The sequence below is a fragment of the Empidonax traillii genome, unplaced genomic scaffold (assembly GCF_003031625.1).
Source record: "Empidonax traillii isolate 1590-97213 ecotype Southwest subspecies unplaced genomic scaffold, ASM303162v1 scaffold889:size374758, whole genome shotgun sequence".
NCBI lineage: Eukaryota > Metazoa > Chordata > Aves > Passeriformes > Tyrannidae > Empidonax > Empidonax traillii.
The window spans coordinates 53586-77295 of NW_020956082.1; the positions used below are offsets into that span (position 1 = coordinate 53586).

Sequence of the window (23710 nt, forward strand, 5' to 3'; positions counted from 1 at the left end):
AGCAGACTTCCACTGAGGGGTTTCCAGTAGAGATTTTACTCCATGTGATTTGTCAAGTCCCTCAGTGTGGCTCAGTATCCTGTTGTGGGTTCACAGGGGGATAAATCTCACCCCTCCGTGCTGAAATTCCATGAGCAGGGTGGACAGTGGTAGGCTGGAAAGCGGTGCTGCTCTGCTCATGGCCCAGAGCAATTCAGAACCTGCATCTTCCATGTGATCGAGGCTGCCAGGGAGCACAGGGATGCCGGGTGGTGCCCCTGTTTTCTGCTCCAAAGGCTCCCTTGGAACCTGGACCAGGCGAGCATCCACCTCACATGCAGGAGCTGTTTTAACCATCACACATCTGAGCTCACAGTGTGAATAGTGTGAATGCTGCCACAAAGGGTGAATCTTGGAAAGGAAGCAGCACAAGCCGATGACATCATTTCTGCCAAACCTCTCTGCCTTTCCTCCTGCTTTGCACAATCCCTGCTCCACCAGGACAGACCGCTCCTTAACTGTCTTCAAACTGACGCTCTGCTGCCTGTAAGGTGTCAGTGTTTGTTGACCTTGAGCAGATTTAAATAGCTTTTCCCTGAGCTTTGTTTTCCTCGTGGCTTGGCAGGAGCATGAATAAGCCTTCATTGTTGAGGTGAAGGTTAAAAAAACCATCCAAACCCCCAAAAATCACAAGGTCTTTTAAGCTGTATATCACATAGCAGTGATGATACAGTTGGGTTTGAAAGGAAGTTAACAAGATCACCCACTGTGATTAACCTTGCATGCCTTCTTTGGCTTCACTTTGCTCTTTGTACTCTGCTTGTGCTTATATGTTGGCATTAGATCACAAGTGCTGCTGTCACTAAAATACACCTTTTGTGTCCACCTCTGTTTGAATACCCTAATCTCTGAATTCTTTCAAGGCTGTGCTGCAGCAGACCGACCTCTTATTTTTTATTATAAAGAATAAGTGACAGTAGCTACAGAGGGGGCGCTGAGTCTCTGCACAGACAGACAGATATTTGTTTTATTTTAATTCTCAGTGACCTTTATTTTATCCTGATTCAATTGCTTACTCAAGGGCACCAGCATTTTTTGTGCCCTTAATGCATTAAACATTTTTCCAACTAAAGGAAGCGTCAGATATATCTCCTGTTGTCTTAAGAGTTACGATTAACCTTCAGCAGTGAATATGCCCAAGAGGAAGAATGTGAAAGTGGAAAGTGGATTTGTTTGTTGAGTGGAGAAAATAAAAATCCCTTGTGCTATGAACGTAGCAGTTTTAAACCCTCAGAGCCGAGGGATCTCCAGAATGTCAATTTTATTTTCTGGTAACTGTTCCTGACTTAATTTAATTAATGGGAAATGTACATAGCCACGTTTTTTTGTAAGTTAATAATGTTCAAGTAATTTTTGGATATGAGCATTTTCTGGTATGCTCTTGTTTGTGTACCTTCTTTAGGAGGCTCAAGTGTCTCTACACAGTACAGAAGTGTCCTCTGTTGTGAAGGTGCTGAGGCTTTGCAGATGGCTTGTAAGAAAATGAAAGAGATTAAAGAAGCAGGTTGTCAAGGTAGTGAAATACAAATTAACTACTTCCATCGTTCTCCACATTGATCTAAAAAACCCTGTTAAGTAGCCTTTGAAGACCAATCCCAAAATTTGAGCTGAAAATGTTCACTGAAGCCTTTGTTTCAGAATTCCCTGTTTTATTTATAAATAACACAGATGTATTTACTACAGTCACAGAATCCAATCTGTTTAAATTATTTTTAATTAAGCCTCCTAAATCAAAATTCTTGAGCTGATAATGAACTTCAGGGATTAAAAATAGTTTAAAAAAAATTACCCCAATATATGATCTAATTTTTCTGGACTATCAAATCCCATCCACCAACCAATGTCAGATAAGAGCCAGGAGACTTTAGCTTATATTGGAGCACAGCCATCAGGAATATCTACACTTTAGATATAGGAATATAAATCCTATAGATTTAGAATCCTATAGATTTCCACTGGTGGAAAAACTTCCCTATTAATTGAAAAATGGAATTTACCTTCACTGTTAAGGATCTGTTTTATATCATATGCCTGTCTTACTATCCAATTTTATCATTGAATAGAAATGTCAATTTTAAGGCAATTCATTATATTAAATATTTGGGCATTATGTTAAGGATCTGGGCTCTGACATGCCTTCATAGTTTATCCAGAGTTGTGCCCACAATTAATTTGGGTGAAATGTTTGATTTGGGGCAGAACTGAGAGGTTTGAGTGTACCCAGATCTGCTCATGACTAAGAAGTTTTCTTAAAAAGCAGGACTAGTAGGCAATACAGCCAGTTAGAGAGGTGCAAACAAGTCTGGAGTGACTGAAACCTTTTACAGTTTGGCCTTTGAGGCCAAAGCTGAATTATAGCAGGGAAATGCCTGCATTGCCAAGCCTTTCTCGTGACTGGCTGAGAGGTCAAAGTGAGCAGATCGGAACGGAGACTGCTCTAGATGCTTGCTCAGTGATTTTTCTTCTTTTTAGCTTTTCAAGTCACGCTGCTTTTTAAGGACTTTCTCCCTTCTGCTCTGCACTTCAGGTTTTCTTATTCTGTTCAGAGACAAATAAAGTACCACCAGCCATGACACTAACTAAGGAAAGTGTGGTGGGTGAGTGCAGCCTATTAAGTGCCTGAGGATTCATTCCCAATGCACTCCTTACATTATAACCATTTCCAATTTCAGTTTTCGGGTGCTTGGTTTAGTAGTGACAGACTGCAGAAAGCTGACTGATTAATGGCAGAAGACTTCTGCTCAAAACCCAATTTTCTATCAAGCTGGTTCTGATGGAAGAGATTTTCTGTGATTCCCCAAACAGCATGTATATAATTAAGAAAAAGCCCTTGTGGTTCTCAAGCCTCCAGCATTTGTGAGTGGTCTATAAATGTGCCTATTGCTCTAGTCCAATAATTTTTCTATTCATTATTTCATTTTAAGTAATACTGCAGCAAAACTAGATGTCTCGAATTATTATTCAGTATGCTTTCAGAGTGGCAAGCCAAAATGTCACAGGCTAGTGATAAACAAATATCTCCAAGTTATTAAATTTGTATATCTTGCTTGCTGCTTATTGTAATCTGTTCAATTTGCATTTTCTGTCCCTTGAAAATTTCCTTGATGACTGTTTGATATACCTGACACTGATTTCTTCAGTGTGAGGATGTTTCATTTATTAGCCTGTGCAAAGCTCATAGGTGGAGATTGGTATCTTGCTTCCGTTCTTATTTTTGAGCCTGTTTTTTTCATTTTTTGATGGGTGTCTGATGCACAAGCTTCCTCTGGTAATGCAGAAATAAAAAAGCCCCAAGCTGTGTGATCTCCCAGCCCACACAGCAGGGCTACAGAGAGGGCAGAGAGGTAGGTCTGCTGTTTCTTCGCCAAAGCACTCCAGGCTGGCACACCTCTGCACAGCCTGTTCCGTGCATGTAGTCACATCAGGCCTGCAGGGAGACTGGGAAAATGCCTCACTCTACCTTCAGATCTTCACCAGAATATCAGAAGTTTTCTTTACCTTTGTAGATGCTATTGGCCTGGGCTTTTTAAGATTATTTCTCTGTGGGTTTTTTCCTACTCATGCTTCTAAAACAAGAGCAAGCCTTTCTGTGTTTGTCTGACATGCAGCATACTTTCAGGAGCGTGACACAGACAAGAAGCATGGTTTTAAGATCGTCTTGTTGCAAGTAAATTCAGGAATCTCTCTCTTCAAGTGTTCCTCTGTTGTTCCTCATGTAAGATCAATCCTGACTGGAGGTAAAGACCTTTGATCTGCAGAAGTGCAGACTGCACAGGTTCAGCTATTTCAGTCCCATCTAGAGAGAATCATTTCATCTGGAAGCATTTCTTGTAGTATTCCCACGCTTGTGCTTTTGGCCTTAGACAAAAATGAAAGATCAGGACCTTAAAATCTGAGAACCAAGAGGTACCTCTCTTGTTGTTCTGTTGCACAACTTGCAGTGATCTGCTGCCGAAGAATAAGTAAAGTCAAAGCTTAGATAACGTTGCTTTCCAAAGAAATAAAATCTCTGTGGCTTCTTTTAAATTTGGTAAGAGCATCTTCGTATTCAGCACTCCTGAAAAATCAATCCACTGATTTGGGACGGGAACCTAAATAATAGGTTGGTAGAAGGTTAACAAACTCCCACAGATGCATTTGACTAAGAGAAACACAGGTGTGCAGGTTAGAGGGGGTGAAGAACTGGGAGGGAGTTGTGTTTAAGGTAGCCTGCACCTTCATCTGCCTTATGTGACTCAGTTTCCTACCTCCACAGGTTTTAGAGCATTTTCCCCACAGCAGCTGTTTTACAATAGGTGATCTGTGGTACCCAGGCATCAACTCCACATCAGGATTTAGGTTTCCAAGTGCAGGGCCTCCCATGAACATCACTAATGAGACTATTATAGGTCATAATTCTTTTCTTCTCAAAAGTTTTAAAGTAGAATAATTTTACTTACAATTCAAGAGGGATGCTTAGAAAATACCTTGCTTGGTCAAAAACTGCACTTCTACCTGTGATTTTCATGTCACTTGTGCCCACAGTTGTGCATAACTGGTTGGAAGCAGAGCTGAAGTGCCTGTGAATCTCTTCAATGTAAACTATATTTATGTTTGTGGGTGCTAACTTTGTAATGAATTGGACTTTCAAGTTTTAGAATGGTAAGGGAAGGCAGTGAATACTGAACAACACCCCACCCCACCTCCCTTTCCAAGTTCACACAGTCTTTAAATAAAGCAAATATTTTGCTAATTTTTATGTAATATGATGGTCTTCTAGTCCATTCTTGTCATTAAAGAAACACTGTCGTGGCAGGCTCTTCCTCTTCTATTTTAGCTGAATGAATAGCATCATATTCTGGGGGTTTCTTTCTGGGGAACTGCCATGCATGTCACTCTGCAAGGAGATGCAGAAGGTAGAATTTCTGTAAACTGATTTGAGACTTGAACAGTTGATCTCTAGTGAGAGCTGTCTGCTTATTCCTACTCCTGCCAAAGGCATCAGCTGAAGATTGTTGGTCCTCTTGCTTTCTGAAAGGGTGTAACTGAATGAAAGACAAAGTGTTTCATGTATCAAGAAAGGGTATTGCTTTGGGTTTTCTTTTCACTAATTCTCATCCAGATAGATTTTCAAGTCTGCTTTTATTTCAGCTCACAACTTCATCAGTTCTGAATGACCACATCAGCAAAATCTTTCTAAAAGTGCAGTATCTTTCCTTTGAGTGTCTTGCCAGAAACGGGAATGATTTCTCCCTTTACCTTAGAACTATGAAGAAAATTGTCTTTCATCAATCCCTCTTCCTCTCTACAAGACATCTCCTTGGATGACTCAGGTTCCCAAGGACTTTCTCAGCTCTTAGCTCAAGAGTTTAAGAAATCCTTTTCCAGCTTCTGGAGTTAACAAGCTAGTAACCAAACTGAGAGACTGAATAAAAATTTCATCCCTCTTAGTTTAATAGGGTTCCCTAGGAAATGTTTCATGTGTCAGAAAGTCAACAATTCGTGAAAAGCTAACTCTCTATAAATAATCAGCTGGGGGAAAAAAAGAGGATAGACAAGACTGGAATTTACAAATTTGAAGCAGGAAAAGATATAAACAGAAACAACTACCATTCGCTTCAGCTGTGCAATGTAAGTAAAGTGAGAAAGCTTCTTTGGTGCCTGAGAAAGGCACCATAGAACACAGATTTCCTCCATAAAATTCTTTACAAATCTTAAATAGTGAAAATCAAGGCAGGCAGGATTGTTTCCCACCAGTTTCAAGCACTAGACTTTTTCTTTTTTTCTGAAATAGGATAAGCTTAAAGACAAATAGGATCTGGGGCTAAATTAGAGCCTTCCATATATAAAAAAGCAACACTGGAAGTTACAGATTAAAAGAAGGAAAAAAAAATCAATCATTTTATTTAAAGGCTTCTGCCTACTCACAGGAGGACAGGGTTCAAATCTCATTCAAGTGATGAGTCCTCCCTGTAGGCAGAGCGACGCTGTGGTCATGGTTGTAAGGGATTTGACATGAGTGGGTTGTTCTTACTTTCACCAACAGAGAAGGCAGAGGCCTGGCTTGGGGATGCTTGTTTTGGATCCTGTCTGTCAAAAACTGAAAGCCCACTGAGATGTTTGGCTGTGGCTGAGGAGAGGGTGGTCTAGCGCAGCATTGCTGTGTCTGTGCAAATGAACCTGCCTGGTGCTGTTCTTACAGTCACTTCCCTGTGCTCTCCTAATGCCTAATTAGAAGCTGAGCAATTAGCTCAAAAAGCCTAAGCAGACTTTCCTTTTGGAAATTGGTGCCTTTGGTGTTACATAGACAAGGTGAGGCTGGCTGAGTTCCCAAGATCTTGTATGTAATAGGAAAGCAGCAGATAGTAGCAGTTTAATAAGGCCCCTTGATGCCCTTATCTGCTGGATAATAGCTTTAATTGACAGTTAATGTTTTCAGCTGCATAAACTTTTTTTGAATTATTATTTATGCTTCAGAGAAAGGTTACTCTTGATAACAGAATCTTTAACCTCAGATCTTAAGCATCTTTTTTAAAATCACAATTTGAGACAAGTAGGATGTTTTAGGGTTTTCTTGCTGGCTACAGAATCATGTAAATTAAAGCACCATAAATATACCTGTTTGAAGAGTTCTTAGCTTTGCCATTTCTATTTTTTGAATGATTGTGAGTTCCAAGGGAGTCATTTACCTTGTAAAAATAAAACCTCAGGCACCACAGTTACGTTGCTGCCCATCTCTGGGATCTTTGCAATGAGAGAAGTTCCTGTATGCTGTTGCACTTACAGCAGGTGTTCACAGACAGTTACATTCAATGCCCATTGGTCTGGGGCCTTGTTGAGGATGTATCATAATCATCATCAGGCTTATGGGGCACAGCTGTAAGTGATGGTGTTTATGCTGCTGCTGCTTCTGCCCATTCCTGTTGCCCTGGACTGTGGAGCTTGGTTGCTTAGAGACAGACTTGTGAGACAACAGTGGTGGTGATCTCTTGCCTCTCAGCAAATAAGGAGTGTTAATTTGTAGTTCATATAGTAGCTGAGTTTCTCTGTGGTTTATTAAATCCACTGTGTTTAGTGCGTTCTCTGAAAGCTTTCATTTAGCTGAGTTTTCCAGCTGCCTTAAAAGTGCGGCACAGCAGGCATCGGATGTGAGCTCTCAGAGCAGGGCACAGATTAATACCAAGTGTGACATTTGCAAGAGTGTTTAGGGGTATGCACTATGCCTGCATATTGCATTTCAAAAGCACTTAACCACTTGCCAGCCTTTTTATTTATCTCGAATTTCAAATTCCTGAGGGAGTTAGACTGAAAGGGAAGAGTTTTTATGCTTCCCTAAAATAACTGCTTGCATCTTATTCCATGCAAATTAACTCCCCCCACCCCCCAACTCCTCACACCGTAAATGTGCAGCAGACAGACTAAAAAAGCAGGGAACCTGACTCAGTACTGGGCTATCCCCAGTGCAATTCCTCTGTCTCTGTCTCCCTTTTCTAATCCAAGCCTCAAGTTTCTCCAGCCTCTTCCTTCCCTTCTCGCTGCGTTTTGCCCACCCTCACCTTCTCCAGTTATCCTGACAGAGCAGCCAACATTTGCAGAGCTCCTGGCCAGCCCTCAGCAATGAGGCACATGTGCCCTTCCTGTGGGCTGGTGGGTGCAGAATATTGCAGGTTATGTCACGTGTAAGGCAGAGTCTCACAGATAAGATCTTGTGAGCTACAGTCTACTGGGTATTATGACAGGAGAAAGCTGCTCTGTGTGTCATCAGGGAGGCAGCAAAGTGGCAAGGCTTATTTCGTTCTTATTTTCACTTTCAGTTCACAATTTACATACCCTCAAGGCATAAATTTTCCCTGCTTGTAACAGTTATTTTGAATGATAATGTCATTGCAAATTTCATTTTGCCTTTGCACAGGAAGACAGCAGCTGTTTTCTGCAAGGCAGAGAGATGTGCAGAGAAATTGTAATCTCTGCCACAATTCTTCAATACTGTACAACAGAGGCTTTAGGATCTGTCATTTGCTCAGAGTGGTGCCTGTTTGTGCAGCACCTAGCAGAATGATACTTGTTTTCTTGATACCTTTTTGGTGCTATCCAATTGAAATGTAGTAATAGAAGTCGCACAATGCAAATATGTTGCAGTTCATGTAAAGGGATGTAATTAGCAGTTCATGCTTGGGTTTTTAACTGTTGCATTCACTGGAAATGTTATTAGTGCAAGCAAGGGCAGTAAAATTTTTTCCCAAAATGTCTAGCTTTGCAGTGTCTGAGTACTTAGGTATGCAATAACTGGCAGGCTAACATTCTGTGTAAGACTGGGGGAGAATGAGCTCCTGCCAAATTCTTCCTAAATTTCTTCTTTCTTCCCTGAGCAGAGGGGAATTGCATTACCGTGATGATACGTGCACTCTCACTGGAAATCAGCCAGGTGGAAAGAAAAATAATAATGCTTTTTTCTGCATTACCTGTCTCAGGTGCTCAACACATGTCATTGTGAGGTGCATGGGCATGTAGGGAGTTCAGCAGTGACACGGGACTTGTTCTTGCCTCTCATAGAGACAGATGCATCCCAGAAATCATGCCATTTGGCAGAGATTTGGTGTCAGCTGGGAGCTCTGCTCAAGCCCAAGTAGTATCACCTCTGCTTGAGCTTTCCCATGCCATATGGACATGTCTGATGGAGAAGCAAGAAGAGATTTTCTAGGAGTAGTGAGAGGGCTGTAGCAACTCTTAGGGAGGGCATCTGTGTTTACTTGCTTTAGCACTTCATAGCAATCACAAATATATAAAGACCCTTTCTTATTTGTGGATGATTGCAGTCACCCCAGGTACATGCTGACAGGTTGATGGAAAAAGAGAAATAATACAACCTGTGAGAACTTTTGCATGGTACTCTAAAAAAGGGATAGGAACAACCAATCAAAACAATAGGTAGCTTTTGTCCTTCTTGTATGACTCTTCTGGGTATCATTGCTGGTGGATGTTGGGAATGCATTGACTTTTATCTGGTAACAAGTCACACTGGGGAGAAGATTCATGAGCAGAAAGAGCTCAGGTACAACTGTCAGTCCAGGGCAAGAAGTGGCTGATTTTGTGAATGACAGAGTCTTCTATCTTCCTCTCTGATGGAAAGTTCGTGTCTGTGATCTCTTCGCATAAAATCATAGTGGTGCCTTGGGCAGGACAGTATTTTAAGCTCTGACATCAGAGTCCATAGCTAGAGTTTGTCTCCCCAGCTAGAACACAGGGGGTGAGACCAGGCTTGCTAGGGATGAGCCTAGGGGTGACGTGCCAGAGTTAGGGGCAAAATCGGTAAGGAGGGCCAGGGAAAACCTCCATTCTTTATTGGGCTTGAAGGGGAATATAGTCGCCTAAGATGAAGAAAAGGCTGAAATGCCTTCTTTGCTTCAATCTTTAACAGAAAGATTGGTTATCCTCAAGGCAGCTGGCCCCCCGAGCTGCAAGAAGGGATGGGGAGCAGAACAGACCCCCTGTGATCCAGGAGGAGGTAGTTGGTGACCTGCTGAGCCACTTAGATGCTCACAAGTCTATGGGACCTAATGGGATCCATCCTAGGGTGCTGAGGGAGCTGGGGGAAGATCTCGCTAAGCTGCATCAGTCCTGGCTAATTGAGCAAGTCCTAGCCCAACTGGAGGTTGGCCGGTGTAATGCCCATCCCCAAGAAGGGTTGGAAGGAGGATCTGGGGAGCTACAGGCCTGTTGGCCTGACCTTGGTACCCGTCAGGGTTATGGAGCAGATCATCTTGAGTGTAATCAAATACAGGACAATCAGTGTATCAGGGCCAACCAGCAGGGATTTAGGAAAGGCAGGTCCCTCTTGACCAACCTGATGTCCTTTTATGACCACGTGACCCACCTAGTGGATGAAGGAAAGGCTGCATTCTCCTGGAGAAATTGGCAGCCCATGGCTTGTACAGGTGCACCCTTCTCTGGGTTAAGAACGGGCTGATGGAAGGGCCTAGAGAGTGGAGGTGAATGGTGCTGCATCCAGTTGATGTCTGGTCACTAGTGGTGTCCCCCAGGGATCAGTGTTGGGCCCAGTCCTGTTTAATATCTTTACTGATGATCTGGATGAGGGGATCGAATGCGCCCTCAGTAAACACGAAGAGTGTCTGGAGCAGAAAAGGACCTGGGAGTGATGGTCAACAGCAGGCTGAACGTGAGCCAGCAGTGTGCCCAGGTGGCCTAGAAGACCAATGGCATCCTGGCCTGTGTCAGGAACAGTGTGGCCAGCAGGACCAGGGAGCATTTCTTCCCCTGTACTCAGCACTGGTGAGGCCATATCTCAAATCCTTTACCCAGTTCTGGGCCCTTCAATTCAGGAAGGACATTGAGGTGCTGGAACGAGTCCAGAGAAGGTCAGTGAAGCTGGTGAAGGATCTGGAGCACAAGTCCTATGAGGAGCAGCTGAGGGAGCTGGGGGTGTTCAGCCTGGAGAAGGGGAGGCTCAGGGGAGACCCTCTCACTCTTTACAACTACCTGAAAAAGGTTGTAGCCAGGTGGGGGTCAGCCTGTTCTCCCAGGCAACCAGCAACAGGGTGGAGTTTTGGTTTGACATCAGGAAGAATTTCCTTCCAGAAGGGGTGATTGGACATTGGAATGTGCTGCCCAGGGAAGTGGTGGAGTCACTGTCACTGGAGGTATTTAAAGAAAGACTGGACATGTGCCGTGGTCTGGTTGACATGGTGGTGTTCTGTCATAGCTTGAACTCGATGATCTCCAAGGTCTTCTCCAACCTAATTGATTCTGTGATTCTGTGATCATTGACTTTACAACATGGGGATGTGCTCTAGCATCATGTAATCAACATCTGGTTGAACTTCAGTCGCTATCATGAACATAAAGGCTATTCGTACGTCTCCAGATTGACTTGATTCTGTTCCAAAAATTATTTGCTTTTCTCATTCTCAAAGTTTTCTTGGTCCTTGTTTAGGGTGACACAACAGGGGCACGCAGAGAAATTCAGCCCTGCTCCAAGTTATCCACAGTGTGTGGTCAGTCAAGTGGCTGAAAGAGGCCAAGGGCTGAAGCATTTAGAGATGGGGTTTGCTGCCTCTCTGAACATGGCTGCTCCAGTACTACCCAACTCCTGAGAGCACCAGAGCAACTCTGTATGGGTGTAGGATTGGCATTCATTTTGGTAGGCTTGGACTCAAGCTCCGTCTATGCAAGGAGTAGTTTCTAAGACACAGGGAAAATGATTCCTGCCCAAACCAAGCAACTGATTGCCCTTTTCACAGAACTGCTGATGACAAACCACTGTGCTTTAGCTGTCCCATACTCAGGTCTACAGTATAAATCTCCCAGTCCCTCATAATAGGATGGGCCTTTGGGTACTGGGTGGGAGGGGAACCACACACTCAGGGTTCCTGGGAAGGCAGTCAGGCAGTAGGAGAGAGTAGGAGGCTTGTACAAATCCAGCTACAGATGTAACAGAATTTGCAGCTGCTGGCATCCAGCTAAGCCCCTGCAAGGGGTAGAGGCAGACATCACAGCAACACCAGCTCTAGTGAAGCAGCTGCAGGGATCACTGCCCACCTGAATTAGGGGGATTTCTTTCCCCAGAAAGCCAGCAGTGTCACTGCTGTTTGAAGGATATATTATTTTACAGTCTGACTGTACATGCATGGACACAGTTATACAGAAGCTCAAACAACTACATGAGCTGCTTTTGTGTAAGTGCAAATAACAGTATGGCAGAATCGTTGCATGACTGAAAGTGGCCTAGGCCCAAAGCAGGATTGGGTTCTATGCTTTGGGCAGTAAGGTTATGTGCTTGTGCCAGATGGAGCTTTTAAATTTTCATCAGCAGGTTTATGAGCAGAAGAATACCCTTTTATCCGCCCCCAGGTCTTTTGCTAAGAAGCTGCAAATGCTGAACTTCAATTAGCATGGAGTGGAGTTGCAGATGAAATAATACACTTTCTTACTGTTGATTATATATCATGTGAGAGTAAAATAGAGATGTGAATAATGACCTGTTTCAGTTTTTGGAGCTTTTCTGTTGTTTTTTTTCCTCCCTTTAATGCTTTGTAATATAATTATGTGAAAATAGCTAAAAATAATGAGCCAGATTCTCTGGTGATTAAATTCTATTACAAGCAAACAGAGGGAGAGTTTTGAGCCCTGCTCATCTTTGCATTGACTTCTGTAGGTGCTGGGCCAAACCAGGGCAAAGGTGTGTGACAGCTGTGTTGTTAAGTTCGCCATGGAGGTACTTTACAAAAGAATTTACAAAACTGCATTTTTCCTGCTGCTGAGAGATGGCCAGAGAGGTCTAAGCTTTGAAGCAACATTGTGTGTTATCAGGCAATCCCAGTTTTCTTGAGGGGTGCAGGTGCATGGGGAGGCAAAGGAATTGGTTAATTGAGTGCTGTCTTTGCCTTTAGCAGCACATTTGCTGGCCTACAATGTGTGCTGTACCTGTGCCCCAGCTGAGAAGCTCTTTCTGGACCCTGCAGGCATCCAGCTGCTGTGCTTGTTCCCTGTGCTTTATGAGTCATTCAGGTTTCAACAGCAGTTTCAGCTCTTTAGAGGGTGTTGAGTAAGGTTCTCTACCTGAACTGATATCTCTTAGGGAGGAAAAGGTCAGTCTTGGCACATAGTTGGAGAATACGCTGGGAAGTTGTCAGGAAAGCTGAGGAAAGGTGCAACTTTGTGAGGTACAGATTGCTTGTGGGAATTCTGCATTCAACCCTTTCATGTCACAGAAACATAGAATCGTGGAATGTTAAGGGGTTGGCATGGACCTTAAACACTGTGTAGTCCCAAACCCCCTGCTGTGTGCAGGGACACGTCCCTCTAGACCAGGTTGCTCAAGGCCTTATCCAACCTGGCTTTGAACACTGCCAGGGTTGGGGCATCCAATCCTGTTGGATGTCTTACCTTAAGGAGGCTTTGCTGGAAAAGTAATCCATTGAGAACATAGAGCCTACTGTTGGAAAACAGAGATACGTAAATTTGAATAGTAACCGAAAGAAAACTGTTCTCCCGATAATAACAATTGAGTATGTTGTGATGAATCGAACCCCAGTATATACCCCTGAAATACTTATTGGTCTTTTCTTTGGTGGATTGTGCTTCAACAGAGGGTGTCTGCTCTGTAGGCCACACTGGCTTTAGAATAAAATAGAGTAGAATCGTTTAAGTTGGAAAAAAATCTAAGATCATTGAGTCCAGCCATAAACCTCATAATGCCAAACCCACCACTAAACCATGTATTCAAGTGCCACATCTACACATTGTTTAAATACCTCCAGGGATGGTGAGTCAACCACTTCCCTGGGCAGCCTTTTTCAATATTTGAGAACCCTTTCCATGAAGAAATTTTTCCTAGTAGCCAAACTAAGATCACAGGAGAGCAGCATTGCAAAGGGCTCCCCTGACACCATGAAACCAGGAGGAATTTTTCTCTTACCCTGGTCATGTAGGCTTGATACTTGTAGCTGGAGGCAGCTGCTGCTCTTTTACAAAACGTGGCTATGAGCAAGAAGACAGCACAGGGCTTTACAATTGCCACAGGACTCTTGAGTGCAAATGCCCCTAGATTCAATTATCAGAGATGCATGAGGCTTCGGTTCTAGCTTAGCACAGGCACCCAGGCTGAGAGATTGTTGAGGAAAAATGGATCTGTTCTTTGATTTGCCATTCTTCTAGCATATATCACTGTTAAAAGAGGGCCACCAAGCGTTTCTTTGTACTGCATTGGAAGTGACACATTGCAAGAGGAGGAGAAGTTCTATTTAAAATGGCATAATCAGAGATTAAGTGAAATTGAAGCGAAATATCGAAGATAGGAAGTAGGGAGAGAAAGAAAGAGGCAATGTACAGTGTGGCTACACAGACATCTTAATTTCATTTTAATGAATCTCTGCTCAGAAAGGGAAAGGTAGCTATTTGTGTACCAGGAGGCAAAGAACAGCCTTCTGCCACACACTGAGATTTCCTTTGAACATGGTCTCTTATCGAAATGAAGGACTTCACTCTGCTTCATATTTCACAGAATTAGAAAAGACCAAGCTATTTTCTGATTCCCTGCATCCTGCTTATGTAACTTGCAGATGACAAGGCTGTGCAACCTCTTGCTGAGCCCTGGAAAATTTCCTTGTCGGTGAGTCAGGTGCTTGGCAAACATTCTGGCGCAGAGGGCTTGGAGATGACAGTGACGTTAGAGGTGTTACCTGGGTACCAGAGCCCAGTTCAGAGGCTCTTCCTACTAGAAGTGTGCTGACCACCCCGATCTTGTCATTGCCAAGTGTATCTGTTCTGCTGTATTGTGTCTCTGCTATGTGTAATAACCATGTGCAAGTACAAACATCCCCCTGGATTGCACTGAAGCAGAAGAAAGCCATAGCCCCGATGGTTATCTAGGGATGTGGGTCAGCAAGGAAGGGGGGAGAAGAGCTAGGCGAGAACGAGTCCTCAACCTTTACGTGAATTTTCTCTATAAAAATTCCTTCAGGGTGTGGGGAGAACATTTAGTGCAGCAGGGCTGCAAAAGTGGGACTTCTAGGGAAGCACAGGGTCCCCCTTTTCAGTCTGCATTCTAAAACTCCATGCAGTCACCATCACAGCGTTGTTTTGGAAGCTGTAGATCTGACTGAAAGCTAGAGGACAGGATTGCATGTTGTGCTGTAGGACCCAAGTTGAGAATTATGAAAAGGGAAGGATTAGACCGAGGGATGAGGGGAGAAAACTGAAAGAGATGCAGAACTGTTTCAGTGGCAAACCAGTGGGTCAGCTGCAGCAGATCCCAATTACTACCTCTTTGGAAGTATGACTGAGAGGAGCCAGGAGGTTTGTACCACCAACTAGGTTCAGTCACTGCAGAGTATCAAGGCTGGGACAACTGTGAGATCCCCAAATACAGTCCATCCTATCTCAGTCTATGCAGCAAAGCTCCCTGGCAGTCCAGCCATGTTTAGAGCAATATTTAGCTTGGTGGTGCAAAAGCCTTTTTGCCAGACTGCGGTGGGAGGGGGACAAAACGAGATTTTGCCACAGGGATGACCTGGTGACTAATGATTTTCATTGATCATATGCTTGCAGGAGAGAGCACTCTATCATCTGCAGTTCCTGTAGGCTTCTCCGATGAAGGCTCTGAGAAAGCAAATGTGAGATGTTACCCAAAAGCAAGGCTGTGTGAGCCCACAGAACCTGACAATGCTGTGCCCTCATGGATGTATGAACGGGACAGCGCTGATGACCCTAGCATCAGGAAATCTCTCGATGACTTCTACAAGATGTATTGCAAAAAACAACCAAGGAGAATGGATCCGACTTACGAGACTGCATCGCGGTGTCTGTCTCAGAAGATTCTGAAGCTGGCAAACCGGGATGGAACTAAATACACGTCACGTTGCCTACAAGTGGCACAGTTGGTCTTGAACAGAGATGGGTGCAAGATCTTTCCAAACCACCCTACTTCTGCCTGTTTTTCGAAGCCAGCTGAAGGAGCAGTCTTGTTGGAAGACAGAAAGAGAACACCTGGGCTCTCAGATGACATCCTGCAATTCCTCTTGAAACAAACACGGGCAGAACATAGCCCTGACGTGTCACACGAGAAGTGAGCAAGACAGTGGTTTGTTTCTGTCATTGTAGCTTTGCTTTCACTCTAAAAAGAGGTGTCTTTCTTAGAAAGACACTCTTCTCCTTGCATCACCTTCAACACCAGACACTCCATGGAGGGGTTCACCTGGAGCAGACCTTGCTGCCTTGTTCTCTGCAGGGCAGCTCTGCACAAGGAGCACCTGTGGTCCCCATGTAACTGCTTGGGATGTGTGACTAATCGGGATGGGTGATGCAGTGTTTGTTGCTGTGACATCAAACATGATAATTTAAATCTGCCAGGCTTTTAAATTGACCTACATCCCTACCCCAGCTGAATCGTGGCCCTGCCCAAATTCAGCCCCTGTGTAGGCATGGATGTCCAAGTGCTATTGATTATAACAGACTGTTAGAATGAACTTGGCATGGTATGCCCCAGAGCTAGAGAGGGAAGCTTAACATTTTATTCTGTTCCTGGCTGATACTATAACGTGTATGCCTCCACTGGGGTGCCTGTTAGCTGTATGTGTTTACCTACAGACATATGATCCCACAGATCATGACTGCAGGGCAGGTGAGCTTTTCCAAGAGAAAAAGTGTGTATGTGCATGAGAAAGAGAAAATAACAGCTTCTGAGCATGTTCCATGACAGCACTTTGGTCCTTTTTACCATCACCCCTCCAACAAACTTCAGTTCTTTTCCGTCTTTCATGATGGTGCTAATGAGATCCCTGGAGGAATGCTCCCTTTAAAATGAAACAGATCTCTCCGAGTCCAAGAAGGCTGACGTCAGTCAGCAGCAGAGCAGTGAACCCACGCACAACCACCTGAGGTCTCTCTCTTGGAGGCTCTCCTTGCTCAGTGGCTTCTTTGCTGCCTTGCTCCCTCTTCCGGGCAGACAAATGTCCTTGTGCTTGTTTTCCACCCACTGGCTTGTCCCCTGAAAGAGAGGTTTGCTGTAGTGATGTTGCCTGCTGACTGGGGAGGTCATTCTCCAGTGTGGATGTGATCAAAGAAGCACAGAGTGCAAGAGGATGGGATGTGCTTAGGGTGACAACATGTGGGCAGGGCAAAGAAGAAAGGACGGACAGTCAGGGTCTCAAAGGTTACCATTAAGGCTCTCAGCTAATGTGGTTAGTCCAGTACAGCCACACTGTTTACACCAGTTTTAGTATTTGATCTTCACCATTTCAGTTTGGAGACAGTTCTTATCTTGCCAGCCCAGTTGCTGAACCCTCTGATCAGTTCCATTTCCATGCTGGCCAGATATCATGATGGATTTTGGTGTTCATGCACACCAGATTCCCTGCTTCAGTTCCACACAGGGCTCCTATTCCTGCCTTGCTGCCCCTGGCAGATTGGCACAGCAGCTGTGCTCTGCAGGTGTTTTCCAGCATAGGCAATGGAAATTTGGCTGCTGGCTTTATTCAGAACAGGAAGAGGCCCTGCTGGCCCAGCTGGCTGCAAGTTATGGCCAAGATCTTAGGTCTCCGTGCAAATAGATTTATACTGGAACTGCGTGGTTTAGTTTGCTGTCCTTGAATCATCATGGAACTGATACACCTGGCTTCTTGGTGGTTCTGCTTGGTGTTTAGCTTGCTTGCTTTTATGGCAGAGGTGTGGTACATGTGCTGGAGGGCACACAAAATATTGGAGCAGGCCCTCAGCTGCTCCCCTGCTACTCAAGTTAATGGTGCTTGGGAAAAAAGAGTTGAGATGAGAATGCAACATCAGTTCTGTAGCAGCAAATAAATCCAGAGGTGCTGGTGCGTCAGAATCCAGATGAAAGCATTCTGCATGCAAAAATTATAGACAAAGGTAATACCAACTAGTTTGGCAACAGATACAGCTGGAAAAAGCAAACATGCTCCTGAGTGTGCCGTCAGTAATTACAGTAACACTACTGACCTCTCCCTGCCAGCTCACGTTGCTTAACCACCACAGATCTGTCACAGCTACAAGGGCATGAATACTGACAGATATAGGGAGCTATTGCTAAGGAGGGACAGGGAAGAAGGAAAATCTTCAGCGTGAATCAAAAGGTGTTGCTTTTAATTTTCTGCCAGCATTTGTGCTGTTCCACACAGTTAAATTAGTTGCTGTACCACACCCTTTAACTGCCATTTTAAGGGAAATAACCTCCCATGAAGACAGGGATTGAGAAATCAGAGGTCTGCATCTGAATCCCTTTAGTTACTGTATTTGGTTTAGTGATGAACTGGTCTGTTGTTTGGGTTAGCTTTGAAACCATCTAGTCTCCTATTCAGAATTTTCTTTAATAAAGACCAAAGATTTGCAATTTCCACAAAGAAAGCTTGCCACAAAATATGAAGTTCCTGTTCTTTAGTAGAGTCCTGCTGCTGCTCATGTTTGAGAGATACCTACTGGGTTTTGATGGAAAAGAAGCCCTGATTGACTCTAGTCTGACCCCAGATTAGCTCTAGAGACAGACTGAGTTTTCCCCACTCGTAACAAATGTGATGTGTCTGCCTGGAGCCCCTCTTTGGGGTGTACACAGGGTGTTCCTCCTGAAGCCTGATTAACCTGAGCTGCCATAGTTTTATCCCCTTTTTGAATAAGATATAAAAACATTCAAGGGAATAGCTGTTAATTTGTATCAAGTGTTTTAAATGATGGTGAAATGCACACCAGGGGCCTTCAGTGAGCTCATTCTGCTTCAGCTCCTCTGGGCTCTTCTCAGCCACTGCCTTCAACATCCCAGTTTTCTCGTTAGAAATTTCTGGAGCAGCAAGAAAAGAGATAAGAGGACTCATTACTCTTGAACCCTTTAGGTAATGAGATGCAAGCAGTGACAAAATAAAGAATGGGTGGCTGCTGAAAGAGCATGAAGATAGATACTGGCAGAGGGAAGCGTGAAACTCTTCAATTTTAAAGACCAACGTAGGCAGAGCAGACTGGATGCAGCTGAAAAATCTGGATTATGACTCATATCTACAAATCTTGGCTGGCATCTTGCAGAGGACATGGTAAGCTCTGTGCTAATGAAGCATGCAGTCTTTTGAAAAGTTTGCACCCCCTGCAGTCAGGAGCGCCTGCAGTTTTGTGTGCTGCTCACTTCCAGTGTCCTGGAGGTATGGCCACACATGGCTTCTTTGAGGTGAAAAGACAGCCTTTTTGCATGTGAAGTACCAACAGTAGTACAAAACCCTCTGCCCATTTCTCCCCAACCTGTGCAATAATCTCTGGGAAACTGTTTTTTTCCTGAGGAGTGAAGTGCTTTCCTCTCTCCCTGGTTTGCCCTTGACTTAGCTTTGACACTTCTATGCTTTCAGCACTTATCAGAGCACAAATCATCTTCTCAGAGGCCCTTCGCTGTTGGGTTCTCTCCACTCACTTTGTTTGCTTCTCTGCCTTACCCCATCACTTCATTTTTTTCCTCCACTGCAGTATATAAGGCAGGAAATAACCTGTTTTCCTGAAGGCGAGGAACCAGGTGATGCTGGACCGTGTTGTACCCAAACATGCTCCACTACCCTGAGCTGCTTTGGTTCAGCTTTCAAAAGTAAGACTCAACTGTAACCACTGAACATTTGGCTGCCAGGCAGAAATATGCACCTGAAGTTACAGCCTCCGTGGAACTCCCCTGCCAGTTGCTGCCTGTGCTGTGCACACACTGGTCAAGGTGTCCTTCAAGTTGCCCCTTTGTGCATTCCTCTGAGTTGTTGTCTTTCTCCTGCTCTAGGACAAGCACAGTTTGCTGCACAGCAGGACTGGCTGAGCAGAGCTGCCCATCAGGGTAGTCCTGCGTACTCCCAGTGCCCCTCTGCCCTTCTCCTTCTTGCCTGCTTTAAGACCTGTAGGTGGGAATTTTCCCAGCTTTCCCTAAATAATGGTGCTGTGGCTCAAGAGGAGGAAGAGCAGGGACTCTTGATTCCTTTGCTTTCCTTCCAGGGAATGTTTTCCCGTTTGTGATCCTCCTGAGGAAAGAGGCTCTGATGGACTTGAACTGGGCAGTGTTCTAGATGGGGAACTCACCCTAACTCCCCAATTTGCTGGTTTCCCCAGCACTGATGGTTCTCACTTCCACTGCCAAAGCCAGCTGCTGTCACCTCTGTTCATCCCCTGTGCTCTGGTAGCATGTGGAGGCTGCTTTTGCAAAGGCATTTGGTGGCTTACATTGCGGAACAAATGCAAGGTTTTTTTTTCCTTCTGCTTGTTCAACGCTCACAGCAGAGGGCCAGCTCTGAGCCTAGCTTAGGACACCACCTGAAAACCTACAACACCTTTCAGGGCTGTGGGTGTACAAGACCCCTCAAGATCTTCAAGTGAAATGTGTAAGTGAAGATGGGGAATAACATCACTCCTATAGGGTATGACAAGAAGGCCAAAATTGATCTGTCATTGCCAAGTAGTAAGAGCACAGGACATGGTGAGGACTTGACAGCCATTTCCTAGAGATTTTTCTGATGCATAGCCCAGGTCCAAATCCCACCCAAGATCTGTTAGAGATGTGTGCACTTTGGATTGGGTATTTTCCACCTGAGCTGGACCAGCGTCCTTCAGAGTCTCAGAGAGGTGACTCATACTGCTGCAGGCACAAAGCCCTCTGCCCATGCACTGCAGATACCTGAGTTGCCTTGGGGCTCATCTTTGGACTAGGTCTGGCAGGCTGCGAGTGCCGCCTCTGTTCCCAGAATACATAAATGCCTGATCCAAACTCTTTTGTCATCCTTGATGAATCCTCCTGCTATTAAGTCATTCCCCGCTTTCCTCAGCTCAGAGCTTCTCCAGAATGTTTGGTATCAATGGTCTCTCTGATGCTTACTCCATGAGAATTTTTATTTTCCCTTCCCACACGGCTGCCAGTGGGAGGTACTGATACGTGCCAACGACCTTCCCAGTCCTGGAGCCCAGAGGCAGCCAGGGAGAGAGCTGACTGAGCTCCTGCGAGAGGCAGAGGCTGAAGCAGGTCCTCAGCAGGTGTCACTGAAGTGAGTGGAGACAGGGCCATTTACACTAGTGGAGGATTTTCCCCCAGGAGCTTGAGGTGTTGGTATGCCTGGATATTTTCAGGACATATAGTTGTTAAATTCGATGTACAACAGGTGGTATACATCCTGTATAAATGTGTCTGTTGGGATTGGTGATTTTGTGGGGGGCATATGTTTTCCCGTAATGTAGAAGTTCACTTTAAAAATACCCTCTTCTGTAGGCTTTCCCTAATGACTATTTTCCCACACACATCCATTAGGCAACAACATATGCCAGCATTTCTTCCTTAAAAGTAAAATCTGGCACATACATTACACACAGAGCATGAAATAATAAGATGTGATTAAAACAGTAGCTGGAGCTAATCAAAGCCAGAAAATCGTGGCTGAAAGGTCAAACTTTATTTAAATTGCCTTTGCAATGGCCTCTTTGTTTGCAGGTGCTGTGAATTGAGAGGAAAAGTCTTGTAATGAAAGAACATCTGTCGTGGAAAATTTCACCTTCAGTTCAAGCTGAAAAAACTTTCACTTGCCCTAGAAGGTGGGTACTTGTAATGGGAAATGTCAGTCAGCCTTAGGGCGAGTGACACTATCCAGCATTGTCTGCATTTCTGGGTAAGATAGAGTACATGAGCCAGAAATGCTGCTAAACGGGTGCTAAGATCAGCACCTCCCAGCCAGAGAAGCGGGATGATTCTGTGGTTACAGATACTGAGGTGGGGATGCTATGCCCTGCAACATATTTTCAGGGTGCCTGTCATAGTTCTGATTTTAGCAAGGAATTTTTCTTTCCCATCCCCCTGCCCTGTGTGCTTTGTGTATGGGCCATCAGGTGAACAAAAGAATCGGCCTTGTCCACTGATGGCCGAGAGATTAGTCTCCTTGACAATGAAGGGGGAGGAGTTGGGGGGGGCTAGTGTGTGTGGCAAGGAGGGAGGTTGGGAGGAGGGGCTGGGTGTCAGCTCAGTTCTCTGCTCTCAGCAGAGCCTGCTGCGAGCTGCAGGTGCTGCCTGGTTCTTTTTCTTTCCTGTCGGAGGGGAGTTTGCTGCTGCTCTCTGCTCAGCTGTTGCTGGCTGCAGGCCCTGCTTAAAGCGAACCCTAACCAGCTGAAGTTTGTGAGTTTTCTTCCATTGGGAGAACTTTCTGTTTTATTGCTGGTTTTTTCCTTGCCCCTTCCCCCCCCTCCCCCCCTTTTTTTTTCCGGTGTGGGAAGGGAAGGGGAATTGAGGTTTTTTTTGTGTTTTCTCCGATATACCCTGGGGGGGTGTTGCTTTTTCCCCTTCCCCCAACCCACCTGGCGGCAACCAAGGATCTCACAGCGCCGCCTGGTGACAGGCACTGGACATTACAAGTTCTGCACCTCCAGTGACCCAACAGCGCCACCTGGTGAATGGTACAGGACATTACAAGTTTTGCATCTCCAGTGACCCAACGGTGCCCCCTGCTGACTGTGGTTGGAACTGCCCCCAAAGGGTGCAAAAAAGTGAACTATTTAATTTTCCTTTTGCCAGTTTATTGGGTTTGTTCTTGAAGGGTATATTATTGGTGGGTATAGGAGTATTGCTTGGTTGTTTTACTTGTTTTTTTTTTTTTCGTGTTCCTGTTAATACACACATACCTTTAATAAAGGACTGTTATTTTCCCTTTTCCATAATTTGTTTTCCTTCAATCGAAGCCTCTTAATTTCGGATTTATAATTGCTTAGAAAGAGAAGTTTGGGTCTTTTTCTCCTAATCCATCCTCAGCAAAAGACCCTTGTCTCATTTAAACTGGGACAGTGCCTTTCACTAACTGGTTGGTTCTAAGTTTCCAGCAGCTTGTTTTGGGTATCTGGGCGCTTCGGAGAAAGAGTGAGAGGGCAGGACATATACACTTACATCTTTGTCTAACAGCAACTCCTCTCAGAAGACTGCAGCTAGAGGCTGAAATAATAATAGAGATTTTGTGTCTGTGGTCCGGGCCACTTGTTTAACAAGCAGCTCAGCATGTGTTCTGTGAGGCCAGCTTGTGTTTGCATCCTTACCTCCTCATTTCTTGCTGGATTTGGCTGGTCCCTGAGAGAGCATCACTGCTCTGGGCATGGACTGGGGGCTGAAGGAGTGAGGACACAGCCAAAGGTGACCATAAGATAACTGCTTATGTGTTCTTTTAAAACACGTCTTTCCTCCATGGGATAGCTGGATGTACAGAGGAGTTGCTGTGTTTTGTATTTAGGGCTGGCTTATTTTTCTGATCTGTGTTCTCACTCAGGAGAAAGGAAAGGCTGATCTTTGGCTTGAGATATTGGTGCTGTAAAGCAGAAAGAGGTGCCCGCAAGTGGAGTTCCACATGTAGTGATGAGAAAGGTGTGTGTGTGTAGACAAGTCCCATGTCTATGTTTCTGTCTCTGGGAGTGTTAATGCTGCTTGTCTGGTGTTCAAGAACAGACTTAATGGCATGTGAATTCCTGAGAAAAAAAAAAATCTCCTGGGATGAGAAGATACAGATTGCTATTTTAAGGCTGGAAGAATCTTACCAAAGGCAGCAGTGAATTATTTAGACTCAAAATGCAGTGGTGTGCTGGACAAGGATCAGACTGATTTCTGTGCCACTTCCTCCTGTTCCCACTTCCACGGGGTGCTAGTGCTTGATGAGAGGAGATGGTGTCAGCACCCAGCCTGCTACAAGGGGAAAGAAATGGAGTTGATAAAGTCCAGACTTTAGTATTTGAGTGCAGCAGGCACCCTTGACAGCCCTGATTGTCCTTAGAGCTACTCAGCCTGGGTGGGACAGTCATCCATATGCAGTGCTTGGTCAGCCTTGGGTGCTCTTAACCTTGAAAGGAGATATCCTCTTAACTTTGTTCGCAGTGTGATTTTGCCACACTTGGTCCATTTGAGCCTAAATTTTCCAACTGAGGCATCCACTCAACTTGAATCCGCCTGGAGGAGGAGGAGGAGGCACGTGAAAACTGTTTTTTTCCAAAGCCAGAATGTGACACTTTGCAAGCTCAGTATGTCTCATGTGAAAGTTGGCAAAACCACCCACTGTGGCTTCCTCTTTCTCATATCCAGGGTTGTAGAGTGTCTTTCATGGTCGCTTTTTCGGCTTTTCATGTTTGCATCACCTTTCCACCCTGAGGGTTACTAGACAAATTTACACTGACAGAGTATCTTCCAGGTATTTTCATTTCCTAA

At 44.7% G+C, this 23710-nt stretch overlaps 1 protein-coding gene and 1 long non-coding RNA gene across 6 annotated transcripts in view; one reads left to right on the plus strand and one right to left on the minus strand.

The window, feature by feature from the left end:
- The window catches only part of SHLD1 (shieldin complex subunit 1), a 46748-nt gene extending 23445 nt beyond the window's left edge, over window positions 1-23303 (plus strand). The window contains exons 3-5 of one of the 2 annotated variants that reach the window (XM_027902571.1): window positions 15085-16156; window positions 19495-21284; window positions 22313-23303. In XM_027902571.1, the coding sequence (XP_027758372.1) occupies window positions 15085-15605 (521 nt within the window). In that variant the 3' untranslated portion in view covers window positions 15606-16156; window positions 19495-21284; window positions 22313-23303. Of the gene's footprint in view, window positions 1-15084; window positions 16157-19494; window positions 21285-22312 lie in introns of those variants that run through there. The other variant, XR_003573355.1, reaches the window with a different exon arrangement.
- On the minus strand, window positions 3262-12952 carry LOC114067259. 4 transcript variants are annotated; one of them, XR_003573357.1, is made up of 4 exons: window positions 12595-12952; window positions 7575-7662; window positions 6708-6881; window positions 4903-4915 (listed from the first exon to the last, which is right to left on the minus strand). It is a non-coding gene; the product is annotated as an uncharacterized LOC114067259 (long non-coding RNA). The 4 variants fall into 4 exon arrangements; XR_003573356.1 differs by lacking the exons at window positions 4903-4915; window positions 6708-6881 and adding an exon at window positions 3262-3897; XR_003573358.1 differs by lacking the exon at window positions 6708-6881 and having other exon boundaries at window positions 4785-4915.
- Window positions 23304-23710: the final 407 nt, after the last annotated feature.